This window comes from Pristis pectinata, chromosome 10 (genome assembly GCF_009764475.1).
Source record: "Pristis pectinata isolate sPriPec2 chromosome 10, sPriPec2.1.pri, whole genome shotgun sequence".
Classification (NCBI taxonomy): Eukaryota; Metazoa; Chordata; class Chondrichthyes; order Rhinopristiformes; family Pristidae; genus Pristis; species Pristis pectinata.
Window position 1 is genome coordinate 15,594,253 of NC_067414.1, and position 27,013 is coordinate 15,621,265.

General features: G+C 44.8%; 1 protein-coding gene across 1 annotated transcript; it reads right to left on the reverse strand.

Annotated features, from left to right (window-relative positions):
* Nucleotides 1-2,791: 2,791 nt before the first annotated feature.
* Nucleotides 2,792-20,393, reverse strand: lgsn (lengsin, lens protein with glutamine synthetase domain). The gene is made up of 4 exons (XM_052024866.1): nucleotides 20,388-20,393; nucleotides 12,190-12,925; nucleotides 8,838-9,010; nucleotides 2,792-3,964 (listed from the first exon to the last, which is right to left on the reverse strand). The coding sequence occupies exons 1-4, from the start codon at nucleotides 20,391-20,393 to the stop codon at nucleotides 2,792-2,794; spliced, it is 2,088 nt and encodes a 695-aa protein (XP_051880826.1).
* Nucleotides 20,394-27,013: the final 6,620 nt, after the last annotated feature.

Here is a 27,013-nt window from a genome sequence, read left to right on the forward strand (position 1 = left end):
GAGTGAAATGGAGTGAGAGAGGGGCTGAAGAGAGGGAATTCTAGAGAGGGGTGCTCAGACCAAGTGCTAAGATGCACAAGAGATGTCAGATGATAAATGAGAAGACCGGAGGAGGCTACAGGCATGGGGTGGGGTGACATTTTGAAATTTGAGGAATTAGAATTAGAGAAGTTGGGGGCAGGACCCAATGTAGCTCACCAAGGATTAGGGTGCTTTACAAGTGGGAGAAGGTAACAAACCAACATGAAACAGTACAGCACAGGAGAAAGCCCTTTGACCCATAACTTCTGTGCTGATCATGATGCCAAGTTAAACCATCTGCCCATACATGATCCATATGCTTCCATTCCCTGCATGTTCATGTGTCTACCTAAATATTTTGTAAACACCACTATCCTGTCTACTTCCACCGCCACCTCTGGCAACACGTTCTAACAACTTACCCTGCACATCTCCTGTAAACTTTCCCCCTCTCAACTTGAAGCTATGTCCTCTCGTATTTGACATTTCTATCCTGGGAAAAGGACTCTATCTACCCTAGAAGCAGAGTTTTGGAGGAAACACAGGCAGAGTAACTTAATGTGCTGACAACTCTCCCCATTAAACCATTTTGGCTTATCCTATTACAGACATCCCCTTTGTTCTAACATTCTCCTCCACCTTCCATATCAGTGAAAACCTACTTGCATCCTTCTCTTTCCCAGTTCTGACAAAGGGTTGCAGACTCGAAACTTTGACTGTTTCTCTTTCCACGAATGCTGCCTGACCTGCTGAGTTTTTCTGTTTTTGCTTAAGGCTGTAAACAGTCTGGTTCAGCCTAAGACAATAGTCAGGGATGGTGGAAGAGCAGGTGGCAAGGATGAGGAACTTGCAGCAACATGGAAGACAATGAGTCCAGTCTTTCCATTGCCTAACTGATCAACTTTACGAGCCAAGACTTCATATCGTACAAAGAGTTGGACAGTACAGAGGCAATGTGGAGATGGTGGTGTGGTTAGTTTGGTATCATCAATATACATGGAGGCTGATGGAAGCAAGGGACAGTGTGTAAATTAGGAAGGGAACCAACATCGCCAGAAGAAATTGAACAATAACTGATAAAAGTGTGAAAACAAATGAAATCTTGGGGTTTGTTGCTGTGCCGATAGTGGCTTGCTCCTGCCTCTCAATCAGAAAGGTTCACATCCCACTGCAGACACCTGAGCACACTTGAAGGCTGAAACTCAAATCCAGTCTTGGAAGCTCTCAGCTGGAAGACAGGCGAACAACCTGGTTAAACCAGAGACAGTGAGCAGGCAGGGTTTGGCAAGGACATGGAATTTGTCACCTTTGATCTTCGTGGTGGAGAAGATTGTGATGTATTGGGTGTCAGATGAGCAATGTAAGGCAACAGAGAGCTCAAATCATTTGGTAGAGCTGGGTACTGTTAGTGAATCTGGAAAAGCCTTTACCATCTCTGAGGGAAGCCAGAGGTGAGCACTAACTGCTTGCCTTGCCAGTGATGTTTACATCCTGGGAATGAGTAAGGGAAACCGATCAGTCACCTGGAATAATTTGCTGAAGAACTAGTTTCCCAGCTGCTAATCCAGAATACACAGCTGTCCTATGACAATGCCTGGGGGACCTATTTATGAGACTGAAGAGCCCTCTGTACAGTTCACTTCTATCAATAGTGTGTTTAACCCTCCCCACCATCGAGGATGTCTTCAAGAGGTGGTGTCTCAAGGCGGCAGCATCCATCACTAAGGACCCTTACCATCCGGGAGGAGGTACAGGAGCCTGAAGACCCACACTCAATGACTGAGGAACAGTTTCTTCCCCTCCGCCATCAGATTTCTAAACAGTCCATGAACCCATCAACACTACCTCATCATTCCATTTTTTTTGCACTATTTATTTATTTTTTATTATTTATAGTAACTTCATATCTTTGCACTGGACTATTTCCACAAAACAACAGATTTTACCTCATATAAATCAGTGTTAATAAATCTGATTCTGATAACACTGGGGTTCAAATCCTTACTCTTGATCGGACTAATGCTAAGTATCAATGATTGACTTTTTGATTATGACTTTACCCTCATCTTCCCATGCAAGTCTGCAGAAGTGCCTGAGGAGATGTTCTGACATAGTTTACAACATTCTTTAACTGGCTTCATTCATCCTTTACAAGTGAGAAGACTCAAGAGCCTTCATAACATGCGAAATCCATCACTGCTTTTTGCACAACTACTCACTCTTGAGAACTAATGTGTTAATGTTCAGAACAAAATAAGGCCCAATATCCATTGATGTAAAAGCACAAGAATAAATCTTTAGTTATTTCATACAGAGACTATTACTAGATAGAGCGTAAATGCTTTTAAAGAAAATAATGTTCCCCTCCCAATTTCCTGAACATATCAATTTTCATTAAAAGATTGTATCATGTAACTATGCAGTATATTGTCGAATTATCCATACACAGAACCAAAAGATGACTTAAAAAATTATTTCCTTCTCAAATAAACCATTTTTTGAGATACATCAAATGATTGGTACATTTAAGATTTGCTTCCTCCAAACCCCAATTTAGAAAATGAGGATTTGATTTCTGAATGAAGAGCTGCGAAACATCGTTATGATGTAGATGTAGCTGTATTGTGCATAAATATATAGTACGTGAAATATTGTATTTATATACTGTCTGCAAGCTCGATGATACATTATGTTTCATACTGGATGTCACATCCTGTAAGTGATCCGCTGTACATGGAACAAGTGATATGTGTTATCTGTAAATGTTTTGCTAGATGAAATACTCCAGGTACTTGTCTTCGCCATCTGGTGCCTGTGTCTTCAGTTCAAACCGTTTGACAGCAATGAAGTACTGTGTGAAGGTCTCCCCCAGCGCACTCTGGATGCACTGGTCCTGTTCCAGCGCATCCAGTGCATCCTCCAGCTGCAGGGGGATGGTGTAGGCCTTCGCCGGCTGGAGAGTGGGCGCTACCTGCTCGCCGTCCTCCGACAAGCCGGCCCGGAGCCCGTCCAGTCCGGCAGCCACGGTGGCAGCGAGAACGATGTAAGGGTTGGCCACGGCCGACGCCAGGCGGTTCTCCAGGTGGGCGCCGCTGCCGCCGTGCCACTTGGTGTTGAAGGCGCAGGTGTTGTCGTTGGAGCCGCAGGTCACCTGCACCACGCCCTCGCGTGGGCCCGGGCCGCGCCACTTGCGGCAGCGGACGCCGGGCGCCACCAGGCAGCTGAGGGCGGCGGCGTGCTGCAGCAGGCCGGCCAGCCACCGCTGGCCCAGGGCCGACAGCCCGGCGGCGCCCGGCTTGTTGCAGAAGAGGTTGCGCCGGCCGCCCGCGTCCCACAGGCCGTGCGACAGCGGGCCCAGGTTGGCGAAGCCCAGCGGCATGAAGAAGCTGGCAGCGTGCTCGTGTTTCTTGGCCAGCTCCTTGACGCCGGTGCGGAAGGCGAACGCGTTGTCCGCCGCGCCCATCCCGAACTCGGCCCGCAGCGTCACCTCCATTTGGCCGGGCCCCCACGACGAAGAGAAGCTCTCGATGTCGACGCCGGCGCCGTACATGCCCTCGATTAACTCCTGCACGAAGCCCTGGTGGTGGTTGTTGAGGAGGGTGGCGGCAGGGAAGGTCGCCGGGGCGTCCAAGGCCTGGGCAAAGGTGTACAGGCAAAACTCATAGGTGAAGGAGGAGCGCAGGGCAAAGCCGAGGGCTCGCAGCTGGTCCAGCTGAAGCTTGGCTACTTGCCTGGGGTCTGTCAGCAGGGGACGGCTGGTGACAGAGCAGGAGTCGCAGATGACCCTTGCGGTCTTCTCCGCCCATGGGAGCACCCTGAAGGTCGCAATGTCAGGCATTAAGAGGATGTCACCATGGTAGTTGGAATCTGCTTCGTTTTCTTTTGAGCTCAGGAGTTGCTCCAGGTAACCTCTGGGTATGGGTACGCCATGCAGCACCTTCTCCTGCATAGGAAGCACATGGTATTGGTTTATTATTGTCACTTGTACCGAGGTACAGTGAAAAACTTGTCTTGCATACCGATTGTACAGGTCAACTCATTACACAGTGCAGTTACATTGGGTTCGCACAGAGTGCATTGAGGTAGTACAGGTAAAAACAATAACAGTACAAAGTGTCATAGCTACAGAGAAAGTGCAGTGCATTAAGGTGCAGGGTCACAACATGGGTTGGCTGTGTTAATCTCCATGCAGTTCTTTCATATTTCCAAACGATTATTCTCAACACTGGTGCCCCACAAGGCTGTGTTCTCAGCCCTCTACTCCCAATACACTCATGACTGTGTGGCCAGATTCTGCTCTACCTCCATCTACAAGTTTGCAGATGATACCACCATTATAGGCTGTATCTCAAACAGCAATGAGGCAGAGTACAGGAAGGAGATAGAGAGCTTGGTGGAATGGTGTCATGACAACAACCTTTCCTTCAATGTCGACAAAACAAAAGAGCTGGTCATTGACTTCAGGAAAGGGGGCGATGTACATGCACCTGTCTACATCAATGGTGCTGAGGTCGAGAGGGTTGAGACTTCAAGTTCCTAGGCGTGAACATCACCAACAGCCTGTCCTGGTCAAATCACATAGATGCCATGGCCAAGAAAGCTCACCAGTGCCTCTACTTCTTCAGGAGACTAAAGAAGTTTGGTTTGTCCCCTTTGACTCTCGCCAACTTTTACCGATGCACTGTAGAAAGCATCCTACCTGGATGTATCACAGCTTGGTACGGCAAACGCTCTGCCCAGGACTGCAAGAAACTGCAGAGAGTTGTGGACACAGCCCAGTGCATCACGGACACCAGCCTCCCCTCCTTGGACTCTGTCTACCTCTCGTTGCCTTGGCGAAGCAGCCAGCATAATCAAAGACCCCACCCACCTGGGACATTCTCTCTTCTCTTCCATCGGATAGAAGATACAAGAGCCTGAGGGCACGTACCACCAGACTTAAGGACAGCTTCTACCCTACTGTGATAAGACTATTGAACGATTCCATTATGCAAGGAGATAGACTATGACTTCACGGTCTACCTTGTTGTGACCTTGCACCTTATTGCACTGCACTTTCTCTGTAGCTGTGACACTTTACTCTGTACTGTTATTGTTTTTACCTGTACTACATCAATGCACTCTGTACTAACTCAATGTAACTGCACTGTGTAATGAATTGACCTGCTTGATCGGCATGCAAGACAAGTTTTTCACTGTACCTCGGTACAAGTGACAATAATAAAACAATACCATTTAGGGTTAGTAATTTGTAAGAATATTTATGTCACCAGATTAGCACACAGCAAAATAGTTAATTGTGTTGATCAAGCACAAAGTTAAAATATTGTGTAAACTTTCAGCTTAAGTAGGACTTGGAGAAATTTTGATTGGATCTGCCTGCATTTCTAAAGTACCTCAAATGATGATTAGAACACATGACCATGAAAAAGCCACAGGACCCATTAATGGAGACACAAGAGGTTCTACTGGAATCTGGAGCAACACACACACACAATGCTGGAGGAAGTCAGCAGGTCAGGCAGCATCCATGGAGGGAAATAAACAGTCGACATTTCGGGTCGAGACCCTTCATCAGGACTGGAAAGGAAGAGGGCAGAAGCCAGAATAAGAAGGTCAGGGGAGGGGGAGGAGCGCAGGCTGGCAGGTGATACGTGAATCCAGGTGAGAAGGGGAAGGTAGGTGGGTGGGTGGAGGAGGGGGATGAAAGAAAGTGATGTAAGAAGCTGAGAGGTGATAGGTAGAAGAGGCAAAGGGCTGAAGAAGGAATCCAATAGGAGAAGGCAATAGGGAAGACAAAGGGGGGAAGAGGGGTGGGGTTACCGGAAGCTAGAGAAATTGTTGTTGAGGCCGACAGGTTGGAGACTACCAAGGTGGAATATGAGGTGTTGTTCCTCCAACCTGCATCTGGCCTCAACGTGGCAGTAGAGGAGGCCATGGATAGACACGTCAGTATGGGAATGGGAAGTGGAATTGAAGTGGCTGGCTGCCGGGAGATCCTTGCTTTCTCAGCAGATGGGACCCATTAAGTCTGTCGCTTTCAGAGACTGTGGGCTCTATTAACAATTTTATCCCAATTTTTTTTTATTAGCAGATGGCCACCTTCAAAGCTAATCACAGAACACTCTGGACAGAAAATCAGTCCATATTTCATGCCCATTCATCCATGGTCCAGAACAAGCTAAATTTCTGCCTCCCGTCTCACCAACACTGAAGGCAACTAATTAGGAACAATGGAAGTCATTCACACCCTCGGACTTGTTCCACTATTTAATTATATTGGCGTTAACCTGTATCTAAACTCCATCTGTGCACTTTGGTACCAAGATCCTTAATTCTCTTTTCCCTTGAAAACCAATCTGTTTTCAGATTGCAGTGGAAGACCCAGTCCCAGCTGTTCCCACCAGCCTCGACAGCATTTTGGGAGAGAGGATTCGAGGTTCCTGCTGACTCTTTGTACAAAGGACTTCCTGAGAGCAAGCCTGAACAGCCCAGCTGTAATTTTAATGCTATCTCTCCTTTTCCTGGATTCCACCATTAGAGGAAATCGAAAAGACCACACAGGAGACACAAGAGACTGTAGACGCTGTAATCTGGAGCAACAAACAACTTGCTGGAAGAACTCAGTGGGGTTGAACAGCAAATGTGGGGGGAAAGGACTGGTCCTGATGCAGGGTCTCGACCTAAATCAGCGGATTGTTTGCTGCTCAAAAGGACCACTATCTACATCTAAATGGCTAACTATGTGATTAACAAGCCACTGGTGTATGGGCTTACATTCTCAAATATATATTTCCCTTTTAGGAGTTCCTGATCTCAGTCAGGCTACAGGTATTGCTTGATTGGCTCTTTGTTGTAGGTGTCTTTGATTTAATAATCTATTTTCTGCTTGATTCACAAAATGTTAGTTAACAGAATATTTTCCAGGAATGCATCCCTTTTGTAAATCTATCTTGCCAGATGGGAGGAGGAAGTAAAAGTTGACGGAACCAGTCAAACTAAATTAATGTGGGGGAGCTATAGCAGAGGCTTATGTCTGATCAGGTACTTTCTCTCCCTTCTGGTTCACTGGATAGCACTTTATTCATGTACAAGATGTGGCTATTGAAGGTAAGGAATTTGCCAGTACTAGACTCTCTTGTTGGAGATGATCACTGCATGGCTCTGGTGTGGCATGAATATTACTTGCAACTCAGCAGCCAGTTTCTGCATGTTGCCCAGCTCCTTCTGCATGCAAGCATGGGCTGTTTCATTATCTGAAATGGTGACAGTGGAACTGAATTGGAGTCAAGTTTCACTCAAAAAACTGGGCCGTCACTGCAGTATGAGGAGGCATCTTTCTGATGAGGTACCAAACCAGGGCTCTGTCTGTCTTAGGTGATTGAAAAAAAATCCATGGCACTCTTTCAAAGGGCTGTTCTCCCAGTGCAATAGGTATTTCTAACCCACGTCACTAGAGCACATTATCTCTTCATTTTCACATTGATGTTTCTGGATGCTTGCTATGTGCAAATTGGTCATGGTCACATCGGTCTTTGTGGACCAATCTGGGTACTATGTACTGTACTGTTCACCACATTACGGGAAAGAAGTGATTATACCAGAGAGGGTGCAGAGAAGATTGATAAGCATAATACTAGGACTGGAAAAGTGTAGCTATCAGGAAAGATGGGATAAATTCAGTTTGCATTCTTTGGAGCAACAGAGGCTTGGGGAGACTTACTGAAGTGCGTATTACTATGATGGACCAGGATTCAGTAAATAGGAAGGGCCCATTTCCCTCAGGAGAGGGGCCAATAGCCAGGGGACAAGGACTTCAAATAATTGTTCAAAGGATTAGAGAGGAGATGAGGAAATGCTTTTCGTGTATTTGAACAGCTGTGACTTGGTGCTGGGAAGTGGGGTAGCATAGACAATGGGTTGAATGGCTTCCTATGTTGTAAGATTTCTCTAATGCTATGTCTTATTTGCTCCATCTGTTGTTTTTATGACCTTTACGGCAAGAGGGTTCAGAGCACAAAAGAACAGAAGTCCAATTGGAATTTGGTGACTTCTTGTGGTATTGGTCTCTGTTCCTAAGGAAGGTTAGACTGACATTGACATCATTGTGATAAGCTGATTCCTGGAATGAGGGGTTTTCCTGTGAGGAGAGTTGAAATAAGACTGGTCTACACTCACTGGAGTACAGAAGAATGAGAGTTGACCTCATTGGGATATACAACATTCTGAGAGGGTTTGACATGGTGGTTGGTGAGACACTGACACCCCGAGTTGGAGAGTCCAGAACTGAAGGACAAAGGTTCTAGATAAAGCATTGACCATTTAGGACTGGCACAAGAAGAAATCTTTCTTCACTCAGAGGGTGCTAAATCTTTAGAACTTCCTCACGCACTGAAGACTATGATCGATAGATATTTGGGTTCTAAGGGGAAATGATGAGATATAGGGGATTGGGTGGGAGAGTAGATGAACTATAAATCATATTGAAGGCAGTTCCACGAACTTTGTTGTTTATCACTGAACCTTAAATTCTCACCCAAAGAATCCCACTGCCCTATGTATTATCACTTAGACTTTGACTCAGTCCAGTGTCAAGGTAAACTTGTCTTTGGATTTAGAAGGAGATTGGTGATTGACCTCATCTATTAATTATTACAATAAATTAATGTTCATAGTTAAACAGAATTAATCCATGCCTTTCTAAATTATATTCCGTCATTTTGATGTGAAAATGATATAAAAATTTTGGCTCAAATTTGGCTTTATGTTGATTATTTAATGCCTTAACAATTCTACTTGTGAACAATCAATCATACCTGGAAAAATCGAGCTGGAATTGTCTTCGATCTTGAAATTCCATTAAGATCACTTGCTTCAAAGCGAATAAACCGTATATCTTCTCTTGTGATCTGTTGCTTCACTTGCTCAATCATAGAGCCTACTTGTGAGAGAGTTGAATTATTGGTGGGAACAAGTTCTTTGATGCTTCCTGTGAAAGAAAAAAAAGTATTAAGCTATGTCCATCCTCGGGTAATACCCACTGGGCATTCTCGATGCATTTCATTTGCGGTACTCAAAGGGACATCACTGTTTACAGACACTGACTTTCTATTTGGTAATATGAAATAATATAAAACTGAAAAATTTTCTGTAATGCTTTTAATAGCCTCAGCATAATGCAATGTGCTTTACAGCCAATGTTGACAGGAAAAGCAAAATAGAAGCATGTTATCTAAATGGTGAGAGATTACAGAGAGACAGAGCGATGTGGGTGTCCTAGTGCATGATTTGCAAAAAACTAGTATGCAGGTTCAGCAAATAATTAGGAAAGCAAGCAGAATGTTATTGCATATTGCGAGGGGAATTGAATGGCAGAGTGGGAAGGTTATGCTTCTGTTATATAGGGTACTGGTGAGACCACACCTGGAGGACAGTGTTGGTCTCCTTTCAGTAAGGATATCAATGTGTTTGAAGCAGTTCAGAGATGGTTTATCAGACCTGGAATGGGCAGGTTGTCTTATGAGGAAAAGTTGGACAGACTAGGCTTGTATGCACTGAAGTTTAGAAGGGTGAGAGGTGACTCAGTTGAATCATGTAAGATCCTGAAGGGTCTTAACAGGGTGGATGTGGAGAGGATATTTCCTCTGTGGGAGAATCTAGATCTAGGGGTCATGGTTTAAAAATGAAGGGTCACCCATTTAAGGTAGAGATGAGGTGATTTTTTTTTCTCAGAGTGAATCTTTGCATCTCTCTTCCTTGATGGGCGGTGGAAGAACAGTCTTAGAATATTTTTAAAGCAGAAGTAGATAGATTCTTGATAGGCGAGGAGGTGAAAGATTAGCACGGGGTGTGGTGTGGGGTAGGTGGGAATGTGGAATTAAGGTTACAATTAGATCAGCCATGATTTTATTGAATGGCAGAGCAGGTTCGAAGGGCCGAGTGGCCTACTCCTGCTTCCAATCCATATAGTCCGATGTACAGCTAATTACGTTTCCTAGCAGCCATCATAAAGTGGCAGCCAGTTTACCACAGCAAGATTCCACAAAGACCAATGTGACCATGACCAGATCATCTCTTTCAGGGATGGTGGTTGAGAGGTGCACACTGGCCAAAGCAGTGAAGAGAACTCTCCAACTTTTGTTTGAAAATTGCCAAGGGATTCATCAGAGAGGGCACAGCACTTCATGCACTGCACAGGGTCAGCCTACCTTTTAAACCCAGGTTACTGGGATTGTCCCCCTGCACCAACTTGTGGTGACTTCAATTGGCACTGGACTGGCAGTGGGGAACAGCACTCTGCACAGAACTCGCTTGTCTATAAAGGTGATCTAGTTGTTTAAGGTGATCTGGTTTAAGATGATGACAAGGGTGGATGGGTAAAAAGAGATAAATCATTCGCTCTGGTACAGAAGTTCAAAACAACAGAGCGCAGATGGGCGTGCTGGGGGCATCCAAAAATGGGGTGCCAGCCAGGTGAAACTGCAGCACAGGACGACATGCCTGGTAACCAGCAAGAGCAGTATGCAACAGGAAGAGCTAATCAATCTCACAACATTGGATCAGATCAAATTCTGCAGCCCTGCACACTGGTCATGAATGATGGTGGATAATTAAACAGCTAATGAGAGGACACCCTCAATGACGAGGTCCTCCAAGTGAGTACTAGAGAGAAGACTGGACTATTCACCACCATGTTCAGCCAGAAGTGGAGAATGGATGATCTATCTTGGCTTCTCCTGAGATTTCAGCCAACCCAATTTGCTCCATGTGATATGAAGGAATGTCTGAGGCACTGGGTACAGCAAAGGTTATGGGACCAGACATTGTCTCAGCTGTAGCACTAAAAACCCACACACTAGAACTAGTTGTGCTGCCAGCCAGCTGTTTCACTACAGTTGCAACACTGACATCCAGCCAACAATGTGCAAGATTGCTCAGATGTGTCCTGTTCGCTAAAAGAAAAACAGGATAAATCCATTCTCGTGAATTGCATAAATCCAACTATAAATCCAACTACAATTGCTTCATAAGTCTACTCTCAGTCACCAGCAATGTGATAGAAGCTGCTGTCAACGGTGCTATCAAGTGCTACTTACTAATAACCTACTCATCAATGTTGAATTTGGGCTTCATCAGGACCAGACCTCATCACAGCCTTGGTCCAGACATGGACCAAAAAGCTGAATTCTAGAGGTGAGGTGAGATGGTCTGCTCTAGACATAAGTCAGCATTTGACTGAGTGTGGCATCAAAGTGCCCTGGTAAAGCCAACGTCAGTGGGAATCAAGGAGAAAATACTCCAACGGCTGGAGTCATGGCTTGCATGAAGGAAGATGTTTGTGTTTGTAGGAGGTCAATCACTTTAGCCCCAGAGAAGTAGGTCCTTGGGGCAGTATCTCATGCCCAACCATCTTCAGCTGCTTTATCATTGACCTTCCTTCCATCATCAGCTGATGGTTGCTCAGTATTCCATTCCATTTGGAACTCCTCAGCCAATGAAACAGTCCGTGCCTGCATGCAGCAAGACCCAGACCACATTCAAGTGTGGGCTCAAAATGAACTAAAGATCATCAAGCCCAAGAAGATAATTTCCTCATTACCCTTCTACCTTCTAGAAGTTAAGCAGCCCAGTTTCAGGTGCATTTTCTGAGAATGGATAGTTTTGCTCAAAGTAATTAACCATTTCCTGTAAGTAGAGAAAAGGACAAATGATTTTTAAGACCATTTCTCCAGGGTCTCTGCCAGGTGGGTCTCCCCTTCCAATCTCTGCAATTTCTTCCAAACCATTCAACTTTCTGAGATCTCTGTATCCCCTAATTCTCGTGACTTGCAAAAATCCAAATACAATTGCTTCATAAGTGTTGGCTGTGCCTTCAGCTGCCAAGGTCCTGTGCCCTGAAAACCCTTCCCTAAACCTATCTGTCTTCTTTCCTCCTTTAAGATGCTCCTTTAAAACCTACCTCATTTGGTTACCGCCCCAAAGAACCTATCTCCTTCTGTGGCTGGGTGTCAGACATTATTTGGTAATACTCCTTGGGTTATTTTACTATGTTAATGACGCCATACAAATTAATTATTCAAACAGTTGCTCCCCCCTCTAAATTTAATTGGCCAGTTTGCCTTGTATTTGCATATGATTATTGGATTGTCAGCAAGGTAAAGTACTAACCAGGAACATGTGAGCTCAAGGCTGGGTCATGCTTTGATTCCAGCCTGCCGTCAGTGCGACCAGGTAAAGCTGATGATATCAAGGCTGAAGGCTTGACGTTGGCGTTCTCTTGGATTTGGACGTGTGGAGTTTCCACTGCACGAGTTGGCGGCTCGTCTTTAGCAGACACCTCACTTGGTTTCTGTCCATTTTGCAGTCCGGGGGTTTCAGAATATGCTTTTGAGTCAGCAGCTGGTTTACCAGCTTCCTCTTTGGATTTCTCCTCCCAGTTCTTCACTGCCACACTCTGTGGTAAACTCGATTTACTGCTTGCTTTCTGCCGACTGGTAACTAAAGGACTCTCCTTCAGAAGGGCTTTCAGTTCTTCAATTGTGTCTTTTGAAATTCCTGTCTTTGAAACGAAAATGCGGCGGGTCTTTGCCTCCTCATTTGCACTGCCTGTTTCCCATTCCTCCTCGGATTTCTCTTCCTTTTTACTGTTTCCTTCCTGTTTTCCATTCTCCACTTGCTCCTCAGCAACCGCAGGTTGGGCTGGGGCGGCAGTGGGTGTCCCTGTGACGATTGAGAGGCCTGGTCTATGAAGGTGGGAATGTCCTGGTGAGCTTGCTGCGTGTTTCATTTCGACTCTCTCCCAGTCCAGGGGTGGCATGTATTTCCCACTGACCCTGACGCCCCTCTTCCGCCCAATGCTGGATACCCCACTGCCGTCAACTTCATCCGTCCCATCAGTTGTCTCCTGTCAGTGAGACAAAACAGTTGGTTATCAATGGCTGGACAGAACCAAACTGGAATTATAAATATTCCTCCTGAGCGGAGAGGAGCAAGAACCCAAAGAAGGCGGGAGAATGGGGTTGACAAATAGATCAGCCATGATTGAATGGCAGGGCAGACTCAATGGGCCAAATGACCTAATTCTCCTATAACTTATGACTTTATATAAGATGCTTGTCTGAAATGATTTTAAAACCAATCAATATTCTTCATTAAGTAAGAATACCAAGAATTGCCTCACTTTTCAGGTACAACACGCCAGTAACCTATTCTACCTCTGCCTCTCCTGATTTACCCAGGTCTTCTCACGCACACACCCTTCTTTCCAAGCCCCTCACCCTAGCCCCCTCTCCCCCAGTTCTTCCCCTCCCCCACCCACTCCTCTGCCTTTCAGCCACACACACTCTTCCCACTGGGTCCCCTGTCCCCCCCCCCCCCCCACTGTTCCCATCTGCCCACCATCCTTCCCTTACTTGGTTCCACCCTTCACCTTCCTTTCTTCTCAGATTCCATCCCTTTGTTGCCTCCAACTATGACCTCTCAGCCTTGGCCACTATCACCACCCCTCCTTCCCCCCCCCGCCCCACCTGACTCCATTTGCCAATCAACCCCTCCTCACCTGGATCCACCTATCGCTCCAGCTGTTGTCTCACCCTCCCCCCTCTGTCTTCCCCTCTGCTCTTTCAGTCCAGATGAAGGGTCTCAACCAAAACATTGATTGTCCACTTCCCTCCACACCCGCTGAGTTCATCCAGCAGTTTATTTTTTTAACAGCACACCAGTATGTTATGCTCTGTCTGAAAAGCATATGTCAGGAGCAACTGTCAAAAGTAGATAAATGGTTGAAGTGAAAAAGTAATTGCAGGCCTGTTGGGAAGGGGCAGGGGATTGAGACTAATTGAATCATTCTTTTACACAGGTCCAATGGACTGCATGGCTGGCTTCTGCACTGTATTCCATAAAGCTTTATAATCTCATCTTGCTTAATAAATTCACAAACTACAACGTAAATCTATGTCATGGTGCATGGATTCCCACTGTCCCACCCTCTCCCTCCATTACTGGATATGTCCCCATCTCTACTCTAGAAACTACGTGGACCTGAACCCAAGTCAATAAAACACAAATTCAGTGGTTCAAAACGCGGCAGTACTGGTACAACTAAGAAGGGTTTCTCAACGCCTAAAGGCATAAGAACAAAGGCTATGCATCCTTCCATTCTGTTCCAGCTTTCAATGTGGCTGATTTATATCTGAGCTCCTCTATCCACCCTGTTTCCATTAACCATAAGACACATTTGATTGACAAAAATCTATTGATTTCTGCTATGAAACTTTCTATTGATCTGTTGTCTCAAAGGCTATTTTGGTGAGAGTTTTAATTTGTCTGATGAAATGTTTTGTGACATCACCAGAGGTTCTGCTCCAATTTTACCACTGTGCCCCTTTGTTCTGCACTCTCCCATCAAGAGAGTTGGTTTCTTTCCATCTGGCCTGTCGCCATAAACACTAGTCAGGTCACCTCTGTAATCTTTTGTACACGAGGGGTTCTAAGGTAGTCTCTGCTAACTGTGCACTTGAAGTCTAAGTGTCATCCAGTACTCTCACCTATGGCTGGTATCACAGTCAGAGCATGAATTATGATACCATTGAATGATAACTGACTCCTTGCTACTTTACTAATTTCCCTGATTTAATTATGTTTACACCATGCTATTCCTTTTAATCCTTGTTAATTTTTTCCCAAACACTTCTGATTTTCTTAGACTAAAAATATATTTAAATATTTTAATGTGAAGTTTCCTGTGATATTAGCAACTGTGCAGCAATCTGTGGGATCACCAAGATTGCTCACAACCTCAGTGCACTCACTGAGTCTGGAATAGGTTCAATTCAAATCCCTAAGTTAGAAGACTGATTAGTCAAAACACAAGGCCAAAAGGAGATATTACAAGAGGTGGCATAGGTTGTTTAAAGAGGTCGGGTTTAAAGAGTATCTAAATGAGAGAATTGAGGGAGCGAGGCAGAAAGACTTTAGATGGGGAATTTCAGAGTTTGGGTGCTTGTCAGATGAGAGCGTAATAACATCAGATAGGCACTGGAGGCCACAGTAGAGTTTAGAGATCTCAGAGCATTGTGGAACTGGAGGATGTTAAAAGATAGATACCTGGGAAACTTTAGCATTCAACTAACCCCAAAAGCCTTCAGGGCTCATAGTCTTGAGTCATTGAGCCACAGAGTCATACAGCATGAAAACAAGTCCTTCAGCCAAACTTGTCCAAGCTGAACAAGATTCCTATCTAAGCCAGTCCCATTTGCCCACATTTGGCCCATATCCCTCTATACTTTTCCCATCCATGTACCTGTCCAACTTTTAAATGGTGTTAATGTACCTGCCTCAACCACTTCCTCTGGCAGCTCACTCCATATACTGACCACCCTCTGGGTGAAAAAGTTGCCCCTCGGGTTCCTATTAAGTCTCTCACCTTAAACCTATACACTCTAGTTCTTGATTCCCCAACCCTGGGAAAAAGACTGAGTGCACTCACCCTATCTCATAATTTTATACAGCTCTATAAGGTCAACCCTCATTCTGCTACACCCCAAAGAAAAAGTCCCAACCTGCTCAATCTCTTTCTATAACTCAGTCCCTTGAGTCATAAAGAGATACAGAACGGAAACGAGGCCTTTGGCTGACCGACTCTAGCTGGGCATATTGTGTAAGCACATCTACTGCCTCCCGGTGTATCCTTCCAGCTGCATCAACCCAAAGTTTATCCTGAAGCGCCCAACACCAAAGTAAGCTTCGTAAATCACAAGAGGCACCGGAGCAACTCCAGGGACTTCCAAGAAGTGCTGAGCCAGGGAGAGAAGGCCAGAGAGGGACTTGAACACGAGGATAAAAATTTTATAGCCTATTCCCAGCAGGATGCCACCTGGATGTAAAGGCCATTAGTCTGAAGATCACTCACCGCTGAAACTTTATTCCCCTCCCACTTGTGGCTTTCCACAGCAGCCCACTGGGATCTAGGTGGGGATAGTGAAGACTCTATCCAACTATTCCATTGCACTAACTGTTGGTGCCTTAACATGCTGCAACACAATTTGTATAAACAATTGCAGTTTTTTTGACTTTCATTATGTGAGCTACTGCTGGTGTGGAGGTCAAACGAACAATAGATACTCAGCTCAACATGACCAAAGAAAGATTTACATGTATTCTACTTTGTGTCACTTATGCCTTTAGGATATCCTCAACAGCTTCAAAGCCAATTAAATACTTCCGAAATAAAAGAGTAGATCAGGCAACATCTGTAGGAAGAGAAACAGTTAACATTTCAGGTGTGGGACCCTTCATCAGAACTGGGAAAGAGAGAAAACAAGTTAATTTTAAGTAGAAGAGAAGGTGGGGTACTTCTGAATTATAAAGTGTTGGAAATATAACAATGTCCTGGAAATAGTTCAAGTTTATTGTTGTCATAGGCATACATACACAGGGTATAGATACCATGAAAACTAGCTTTTTGCAGCAGCAGCACAGAACATTACAAGACAAGGACCAACATAAATTAACAGAACCCTAAATTAACATAAGCTGTACATGACTTACACCTGTGCAAAATAAACAACAAAATAAACATAATGACCCTAGTGCAATATTGAGAGAGAGAGAGAGAGAGAAAATATAGTCCCAGGTATTGTTAATATTTTTCAGGTTGGTTCAACCTGATGGCAGTGGTGAAGAAATAACTATGTGATATTGGCCATATAAGCTGTTTTAATGATATTGGTTGAGAGATGATTATTGGTCAGAATACAAGAGAGAGCTCTCCTGATTGTCCTTGGGATATTTACAGTGTCCTGTACAAGATCTTAAACAAGACCTCGTTTTAATGTTTCACTTGAAAGACAAAACCTCCAGTGGTCCAGAACTTCCCCAGTGACTTTGTGTTCGAGTTTCTGCAGTGGAACTTAAACCCAAAACCATGAAACTTAAAGATGAGGGAGCCACCCAGTGAGCCATGGTTGACATCAATGACAGACAATAGCTGTGGACCGTTTCCTGCTCCCTCGAGATGGTTTTTACCTCTGTGTAATGAATATGCATTGTTCACAACAACTAGTAGAAGACAACTGATAATCAGGTGTTTGTACCACTCTCCCCATCAGGGTGTTGGGTCTATCCAAGTGACTAAAGTTTGGGGAAGAAGCAGATGCTGCCTAATCCACAGGGGGTTTCCTGCATTCTCATTTGTTTCAGATATCCAGCAGCTGCTGGGATCTGCCTCTCACAGTTCCAGCATCTTTTGTTTCTTTTCTCATTCATCTGCTAACCAGACGGTGTAGACAGCGCCAAAAACAATTACATGACCCAGACAATCTTGGTCTCTATTCATCACAGACAGTCCCTTTGTTTTTTTCCACCACCCCATTCCATCCTGCCCCCTTGTCCCATCTTCCCCCTCTCTGCAACTTCAAAATGGAGGGGTATGTGGGAGGGAAGGGTTAGATTGATCTTGAAGTAGGTTAAAAGGTCAGCACAACATCGTGGGCTGAAGGGCCTGTACTGTGCTGTAAGGCTTCATGTTCTATGTTCTAAAAAACATGCTTGTTTCCTCAGTTTTCCAGTTCAGATGAAGTGTCCTTGATCTGAAATATTAACTCTGTTTCTTTCTCCACAGGTGCCGCCTGACATGTTGAGTCTTTCCAGTGTTTTCTGTTCGTGACGAGAGTCTGGGATTTATCTTTGGCTGAATGCATTTTATTTGCAATATTTTTCCATAGGCAAAATTTTACAACCTCCGCAGAGCAGTCACAGAAAAGATTTTAAAGTGATTACCAGAAAGTACTGTTCCAGTTTTGGCTATTCTGGAAGTTTGTTAGAAGCAACCCAATAAATTGGTGACATGCCTTCAACAACACAATTGGCTATAGCCTGGAAACAGAAGGATCTGTACATGTGTTATTGGATAATATTTCCATCTCATGTAGCCTGGGGCTTAGCAATAAAAGGAGTCAGTTTATATCTAAATCATTACCATGATCTGGAATTCCATGTGTAACTATTGTTTTGAAGACAAACGTACAATCCTGGATGTTACTTATTCCTCAATTAATATCATCTAGTCATTATCAGTGCTGTCTGCAGGAGCTAAATATGCACAAATCACTGCTACACTTCCTCTTTCACAAAGCATTTCATTGGCTTTAGAGACATTCTGAGGTCATGAAAAGTGTTATATAACCTTGGGGCAAGCATGGTAGTGTAGCAGTTAGCGTAACACTATTACAGCGCCAGTAACCCAGGTTCAATTCCAGCCGCTGTCTGTAAGGAGCTTGTACGTTCTCCCCGTGTCTGCGTGGGTTTCCTCTGGGTGCTCTGGTTTCCTCCCACATTCCAAAGGCGTGCAGGTTAGGAAGTTGTGGGCATGTGATGCTGGCACCGGAAGTATGGCGACACTTGTGGGCTGCCCCCAGAACACTTTACGCAAAAGATGCATTTCACTGTGTGTTTCGATGTACACGTGACTAATAAAGATATCTTAATGTAATCCTGCTTCCCTCCTTGCAAGTCATCAGTGGAGTTACAGACAATAGGACTCAAAACAAGTTGGAATATGGACAGCAAGTTTTTGGACAATACCCATTTTATACAGGATACAAGACAGGAGGCCGCTATGAGTCCTGTGGAAAAGTGGAGAATTGAGATGGCAGTTATATGGAGGTGGGTTTCAGCAGCAGATTAGAAAATGCAGGGGTGCTGATAGGTAAAGTCATGGATGTGGAGGTAGGTGGTTTTAGCTGTGGTGGAGATATGAGCTCAGAGGCTCAAACTCAAGGTCAAAATAGGATGTCAAATTGCAAAAAGTTGCAGTTCAGCTCCATTCATAACACAAAGGCTGCAAGTTACCGATGGTTACCAATAAGGCTATCAATTTCAAAGCAATTTAGATTTCTCACTACCAGTCTTGAGGCACAAGGCTAGAGACTGAAACTAGCTCTATGATCGATTATTAAAAGATAATCTGCTTGCCACTGCATCTTCCCCCAATTCAATCTTTGCTCCAGAGAATTCCCATTACATCTGTCAATAAGGTGAGCTTGGATTTTGGAATGTGAATGCTATGTGTTCTTCTTGACCTGAAACATAATCTCAGCAAGCAGAAGGAAAATTGAGATGATCCAAAACATAGGTTCTCATCGGGAGTAAAAGATCAACATTAAGTCAATTACATGGTCAGCACACAAGTTGCATATTTGGTCCAACTGATTGATGCAGGTTTTTATGCTCCACCTGAGCCTCCTCCAGCTACCTATCACCACATTCTATCAACCTTTCCTTCCACACTCGTCTCCCTTATGTTTGTTGAGCTTTCCCTTAAATGTATCAAGCCTACAAACAGACGGATTAGGAGCAGGATCAGGCCACTTGGCTCCACAAACCTGTTCTGTCATTTAACAAAATCATGGCTAATTTGATTGTAACCTCAACTTTGCATTCCCATTTAGCTGTGATAACCTTTCACCACCTTGCTTATCAAGAATCAATCTACTTCCGCCTTAAAAATATTCACTCTTCTGCCACGTCTTAAAGAAGAGAGTTTCAAACACTTACCGCTCTTTGGGAGGAAAGATTTTGCCTCATCTGCCTTAAATCCCAACCCCTTATTTTTAAACCATAACCACCCCCCAGTTCTAGATCTTCCCACAAGGGGAAACATCCTCTTCACACCCACCCACATACTCAGTGCTCTCTGGGTAAGGACATTTTACCCAAATACCCCGTCAGATCTCTCATATTTTGGACGCCTCCACTTCTTTACGACATCCACCCTATCAAGTCCCTTCATTATTGCAAGGACAGTCTATAAGTTTGTCCCTCAGCCCTGCCTCTTCAACAGAAAAAAAGAACTCAGATTGGGAGAACGCTTTGCAGAGTAGCCGCATTCAGTCCGCAGGGGTGACTCTGAGCTCCCCATCGCCTGCCACTTTAATCCTCCATCCCGCCCCCACTCCGACCTATTGGTCCGTAGCCTCCTGCAGTGCCACAGTGAGGCCCAATGCAAGCTTGAGGAAAAGCGCCTCATCTTCACGTCACAGCCTTCTGGGCCAACATTGAATTCTACAACTTCAGGTAACTCAGTCCATATCAGTCATACCATAAAAGACCATAAGACAAAGGAGCAGAAGTCGGCCATTCGGCCCATCGAGTCTCATCTGCCATTCTATACACCTGTGGTGTTGGCTCAGCTTGTTTGCTTTTTTTTCTTTTTTTCTCTCTCTGGGAGTAGAGTACATGCCCATACTGACCTGCTGGGTAGGTCTTCCTGCTCTGCATTTCACAACTCTCACATTCTTTTGTCTGCATTCTCACCTTCTAACTGTTCCCATCCACTCATTGACCAGATATCCTTGTTGATAGCTTACCCCCATGGTCACCCCAGTTTTACCCCATCAGAGACATCCCACCTCCCCCATCCTTCCTGCTGCTTAACAAGCTTCTTTTGTCTCCTTCCCAGTTCTGACGAAGGAAACACTAATTCTGTGTCTCTTCCCACAGATGTGGCCTGATCTGCTGAGTATTTCCAGCATTTTTTGGTGATAATTCTTGCATCATGCCTGTAAATCTTATTTCTGGAACCTCCTTCACTTTTTCCACTGCCTGTAATAGGAGGACTTTCTCCACTTACAGTATTTGAGTGATAATTAGAGAGAAATATGATGGGAAAATAAACTTTGTTTTCACGGTAAGGACATTTATTCTCAGTATTTCTTACCCTGCATATGATTCAAGCATACACAAGTCACTCCTTACTTTGGCTTTGTCTGGGAGGATGTAAATTATAGTCCATTTTACATATAGGAATTGTGCAAACTGTGTGGGAAGGGAGGAGTAATTAAGGGGTGAATTCCATTGCTATGTCCCATCTTTGACCATGTTTCTGAATCCCTGCAGTATCAGGGCCTTGAATTTTCTATGTGATCACAATCCAAAAATCCGGTCCATTGAAGTGTCTTACACCTCACCCATTTCCCCATATCATTACACCTGTCTTACTCAGCACCCTGAAACATAAAATGGGAATAAATCAGCATACACAATCGGGAGCCAAGGAGCCCAATGTATATTTTTTCAACATGAAAAATAATGCTTCAGCTTGTTCAGCTAACGTATGAAGATCAGGCAAAACCTGTTTAACAAACTTCAATCAGGATGTTTTGTAAGACTTAAACAGGCTCTAAAAATATACTGCTTTGTTTGTATGACGTATAACGTCCATTGTAAATCTAGTTTAGAAAAAAACATTAAAAATAATACACTGAAATAAACAGAGCAGTTCTCAATGAAAATAAATGTTTTATAAGGCTAAAACAAACATTCAGCTGAGGATCCAGAAGATTGGGTTTCTTGCCTGCATCACCTGAATATCTGGTAGTGTCCATTGGGCCCCACAATGGGTGGCTCGGTGCCAGAGAGTGACCTGACAGCCAAGCCCCCGATTCTTTCTGCAACCCATCCAAACTTGAGCACCCAGCAGGATGAGGGAATAAGGTGACGGGCGAGCATGGTGTGTATGGAGGATGGAGTTGGCGGGGAAGACATTTCATGCAGATCGGGAACAGGAATCTCAGACAATTAACTCGTTAAATGAAGGGAGGGCAGGGTCCAGGGGGCAGATTCCAACCCACCCCCCTCCCCCGCTTCAGTTTAAGCCCAACAAATTTGACAAATATCCCAGGCATCAAAACTTGAGGAAGCTCACCCCCTCACCCATTTCAACTAGGAGAGCATTGACATGATAAGGCCAATTGCTCCAGGGCTTACTGTGACAGTGAGAGCCTCTTCTTCTGTATCTTGCAGCTTCTCCATTTAAATGGCCATGTAACATAATGTTAATTGAGCAGAATATTGAAAGAATGGTTGTCATCTGGTGCATATTTATAGTCAGCTGGACAATGGTGAGCAGAGAGAATGTTCTGTGGTTAGTTTTATCAGTGTCTCTTTTTTTTGTTTGGTTGGTTGGACAGTGTGATGAATTTGGTTCCTCCCAAAGCATCTGACACCTTGACAACAAAAGCAGCAGCTCATCCAGCTGACTGGTCCTGGAAGCCACAGTGGAAACTGCCTGAATCCCTGCCCCTTTCACTGCAGCCCAACAAAACAAGTTCACGTGTTGGTTCATTTGTGAGCATGGAAAACAAAAACTGGTTAAAGAGCCTGAGTAAGTATTCATTTCAAAATGAATGACCTCTTTTCACTCAACAACAAATCAATTCAAATTAAACCTTTCCTTGCAAAAAAGTTTGCAATGTTCCCATTTTTATTTTTAACATCATCTCCTTCCCTGTATTCTCCACAGATGAGGTCTGCTTCATCTTTGGTTCCTCCCACTACTTCCCTTCAGGTGCCCCACTAACAAAGTCCTGCTGCACCAAAGCTCATTCTGCCCATCCGTGTGTGTGTGTTGCCTCTTTCAAAGAGCTGACCAATTAGTCTTGTTTTGCTGGGGTTTCCCATATCACTTCTGCTTCCACTTCTTCAAATATTCATCCCGTTCCCTACTATTCCTGTTTCCTTCTACAGGTTAATGACAAAGTGGACTCCACTGGATTATTCCAAAAATCCATACGTGGATTTTAGTGACAGACACAGTTACTGTTTTTCATCCATCGATAGAGAGACCAGCAGTCAGTGTCTCTCTCTTCCTCCTCTCTTTTCTGACTAAACCAAAACATTAGCATGTTGTTATCTCCTGTTGTCGTAATGATGCCCCACACACACACACACACACACACACACACACACACACACACACACACGACTGTACTATGTCTGAAAGGGACATTCACCAAATAGCAACCTAATCTGTAACACTGCCCTCAGCTTTACCAGCTGTCAGGGGTGCTTGGGTGGGTTAGTCCTCCGCCCAGCCCCACCCAAGTTCGGGTCAACATCCAGTCTGTGTTGTTGGGGCTGAGGAGGTTAAGCAGGACTGGCCCATTACATCCGGCCCTGTTATGTACAAGCAGACTGCAGCCAGGAAATCCAGTTTTGGTTCCGACAAAGAGCCTTCAACCCGACTTGTTAACTCTGTTCTCTTCCCCGCTGATGCTGCCTGACCTGCAGAGTGTTTCCAGCATTCTCGATTTCTAGTGCACTTGGGATTCCGGGCTTGCACAATCCAGCCCACTTTCAAAAAGAAACGTAATACGTGTTTTTAAAGACAAATTTGGTGGGTTATGGGAAAATTGCATGGGATTAATTGGATAGCCCTCTTTCAAGGAGTGGTTCTACTGCACAGGAGGAGAGGAAGGAGGGTTAGAGAGTAATAGGGGATTCAATAGTTAAGAGGACAGAGAGGTTGTTTCAATGGGCATGGACGTGACTCCAGAATTGTGTTGCCCCTGGTGCTAGAGGCAAGGCTGTCATTGAACGGGCACAGAGAATCCTGAAAGGGGAGGGTGAAGAGCCAGCTGTCTAGGTCCATTCCTTTACTAACTATGTAGGTAGAGAAAGGGCTCAGGGAGCCTAGGGAGCTGAGTGATGTTAAAAAAGCAGAACGTCAATGGTAGCAATCTCAGGATTACTCTAGTGTCAATAGGGAGATAGAGCCAATGAAAATGTGGCTGGAGAGATGGTGCCAGAAGGAGGGCTTCAGATACCGAGGCATTGGCATTGTTTCAGGGGTGGGTGGAACCTGTTCAAATCAGACGAGTTGCTCTTCACCAGGGCAAGGACCAATATGCTTAAATTTGTCATAATTTGTTACAACAGAGAAGGAGGCAGTTTGACCCATCAAGCCCATGCTGGCTCAGGAAGCAATCCCCGGAATGCCGTTCCCTCACTTATTTCCCTGTAATCTATCCTCCCTTGCATGCCCATCAAACCCTTCCCCCCCCCGCCCCAATTTTCCCACCACCCACCAACACAAGGGGTAATTTGCAGTAGACGATTAACCTACCACCACATTTTTGGGATGAGGGGGGAAACTGGAGCACCCGAAAGAAACAAATTCAGCTTGAACAACATCACTTTCAGTTTCTATATATTATTTATTTATTACGAGGACTACTTATCATGAGGACTATTTCCTAAAGGCATCTTAGCTGCAAAATCCTAAATTAACCTTTTCTTCTATGTGATAGCAGATGTAAATTGGTCTTTTCCATCATCGGCTCCTCAACTTTACCAAAAAAAAGCTTTTATACACTCCATGAATTCATCCTCTATTACTGCTAATTTGGTTTATCCAGTCTCTATTTGGATTAAAGATCTCTGTGATTATTTTATCAGCCTTTTATTGCTCCTTTAGTTTCCTGATATATGCTGTGCCTACATTACCACTACTCTGTGGGTCAGTAGACAAGTCCCAGCAATGCTGTGTTCCTTGCAGTAGAAGGTTTTTGTCTTTTTCTTTGTTTCCCACCAGATTACTCAATCTTCCCTTTCCTTATCAATTTGTTGGTCCTCTTTTGCTCAGTTCTTCAACATTCCCAATCCTCAGGCTGTTTTTTTGACAATGTTATCAGACTTTTCCAATGATCAAATGCTATTTTTAACCTTCTTTTCTTAGATATAGGTGGATCGCATTTCCTGCTGGGTTTTGTGCCCTATGTTTGTTTGTTGTAAACATATATGAATAAAATTTGCTGTTTTATGGTCATACCTGTTGACGTAGTTTCCTGTTCTAACTCATGTCTCCTACCTTTGTAATTTGCTTTGTTTAGATTAATCATAATAAGATCACTCTTCCCTAAACGTCCCATGACTACATGATTCTCAATTAACCTTTTTTCAATGTACATAAGAACATAATAAATAGAAGTAAGAGAGGGCTGCACGACCCTTCCACCTGCCCTGCTATCATTAAAATTATGGTATTTTACCTCTCCTCATTTTCCAGAACTAACCTCATGTCCTCTAATACCAAAACAAAATCGATCTTTCCTGAATATGCTCAGGGACTGAACCTTTAGAACACTAATCTGAAATATTCTGTTCCTTCATTAGTTTCTCAACTTTCTGATCCAGGGAAATATCTCTTCATGTATGTCTCCTTTATGAAATTATGCTAAATTGCTTTGTCCAGGCTATATTTAGATTAAAGATTCCCATGATTATATATAGGACATTATGGCAAGTGCCTGTAGTTCCCTGAGTTATGCTACGTAGGTCCTCCCCAGGTTACGAACAGCCAACTTATGTACATCCCGTACATACAACTGAGTATTTGGGAGAACAGCGGGATGGATTTGTTGACTGATTTGGGGTCATTTATTGCATCTTCTGCCACATGGGAACTCAGTTTGCGGCAATATCATTGCATCTTGCAGAGAAATTTGAATGATTGGGTTAACCGCCCTGGTTTAACCCAATGAAAGTTCCACTGCATCTGTTCTCATGATGACGCTTTCCACTCCAGGACATCCGAGACATCTTCCTTTTTCAGAAAACGGGGTTCACCCCCTCCCCACTGTTATTGATGGAGTCCTTACCCACATCTATTTCCCGTACATCTTCCCTTGCCCCATGCCCCCCAGGCATAACAGGGATAGAGTTCCCCTAGTCCTCACCTACCAACCCATGAGCTTCCGTATCATATCATTCTCCGCAACTTCTGCCACCTCCAATGGGATCCCACCACCAGGCACATCTTCCCCTCCCCTCCCCACTCTGCTTTCCACAGGGATCACTCTCTCTGCAACTCCCTTGTCCACTTGTCCCTCCCCACTGATCCCCCTCCTGGCACTTATCCCTGCAACCACGCCGAGTGTTACACCTGCCCCTACACCTCCTCCCTCACCACCATTCAGGGCCCCAAACAGTCCTTCCAGGTGAGGCAGTCCTTCACATGTGAATCTATCGGGGTCATTTATTGCATCCGGTGTTCCCGGTGGGGCCGCCTCTACATCAGTGAGACCTGACACAGATCAGGGGATCGCTTTGTCGAGCACCTTCACTCCATCCACCATACCAGCCGGGATCTCCCGGCGACCAGCCATCTTAATTCCACTTCCCATTCCCACACCGACGTGTCTGTCCACGGCCTCCTCCACTGCCAAGTTGAGGCTAGACGCAGGTTAGAGGAACAGCACCTCATATTCTGTGTTGGTCGTCTCCAACCTAACGGCATGAACATCGATTTCTCCAACTTCTGGTAACCACTCCTCTCTGTCCCCCCTTTTATTCCCTGATCACACCGGCCCCCATCGCCCCTTCTCTTTCTCCTCCCCCACCCTCTTGATCTGCCAATCACCCTCACATTCCTCCCTCCAGTTCCCCTCCTCACCTCCTTCCATGGTCCACTGTCCTCTCCTTTCAGATTTCATCTCCTTCAGCCCTTTGCCACTTCCACCTATCGCCTCCCAGCTTCTTACGTCATTCCCACCTCCCTCCTCCCTCACCTGCCTATCAAACCCCCTCACCTGGATCCACCTATCACCCGCCAGCCCTTGCTCCACCCCTTCCCCCCACCATTTTACACTGGCTATTTCCCCTCTTTCTCTCCAGTCCTGATGAAGGGTCTCGACCTGAAATCTCAACTGTCCATTTCCCTCCATAGATGCTGCCTGACCCGCTGAGTTCCTCCAGCTCTTTTGTGCGCTGCAGAAAGATAAGATATTAGGATATTTATTTATTAGACACATGTACATCGAAACACACAGTGAATGCATCTTTGTGTAGAGTGTTCTGGGGGCAGCCCGCAAGTGTCGCCACGTTTCCGGTGCCAACATAGCATGCCCACAACTTCCTAATCCGTACGTCTTTGAAATGTGGGAGGAAACTGGAGCACCCAGAGGAAACCCACACAGACACGGGGAGAACGTACAAGCGCCTTACAGGCAGCAGCGGGAATTGAACCCAGGTCGCTGGCACTGTAATAGCATTACACTAACCGCTATGCTGCCGGGCCACCCACTATTAGATAATACTGCTGCAGAATCTAAAATCGGGTGAGTATTGTGTAGGAAGGCCTTGAACATCATTTTGATGCCTTTCGCTTATCAGTAACGTTTCTCGCTATATCATTACACCATCTTGAAGGAGGATA

Coding starts and splice junctions, on each gene's coding strand:
- lgsn (XM_052024866.1), bottom strand. Junction 9,011..12,189: donor CTTGAGCTCACATGTTCCTG/GTTAGTACTTTA, acceptor TTTCTTTCACAG/GAAGCATCAAAGAACTTGTT. Junction 3,965..8,837: donor TTCCAGCTCGATTTTTCCAG/GTATGATTGATT, acceptor CTTCCTATGCAG/GAGAAGGTGCTGCATGGCGT.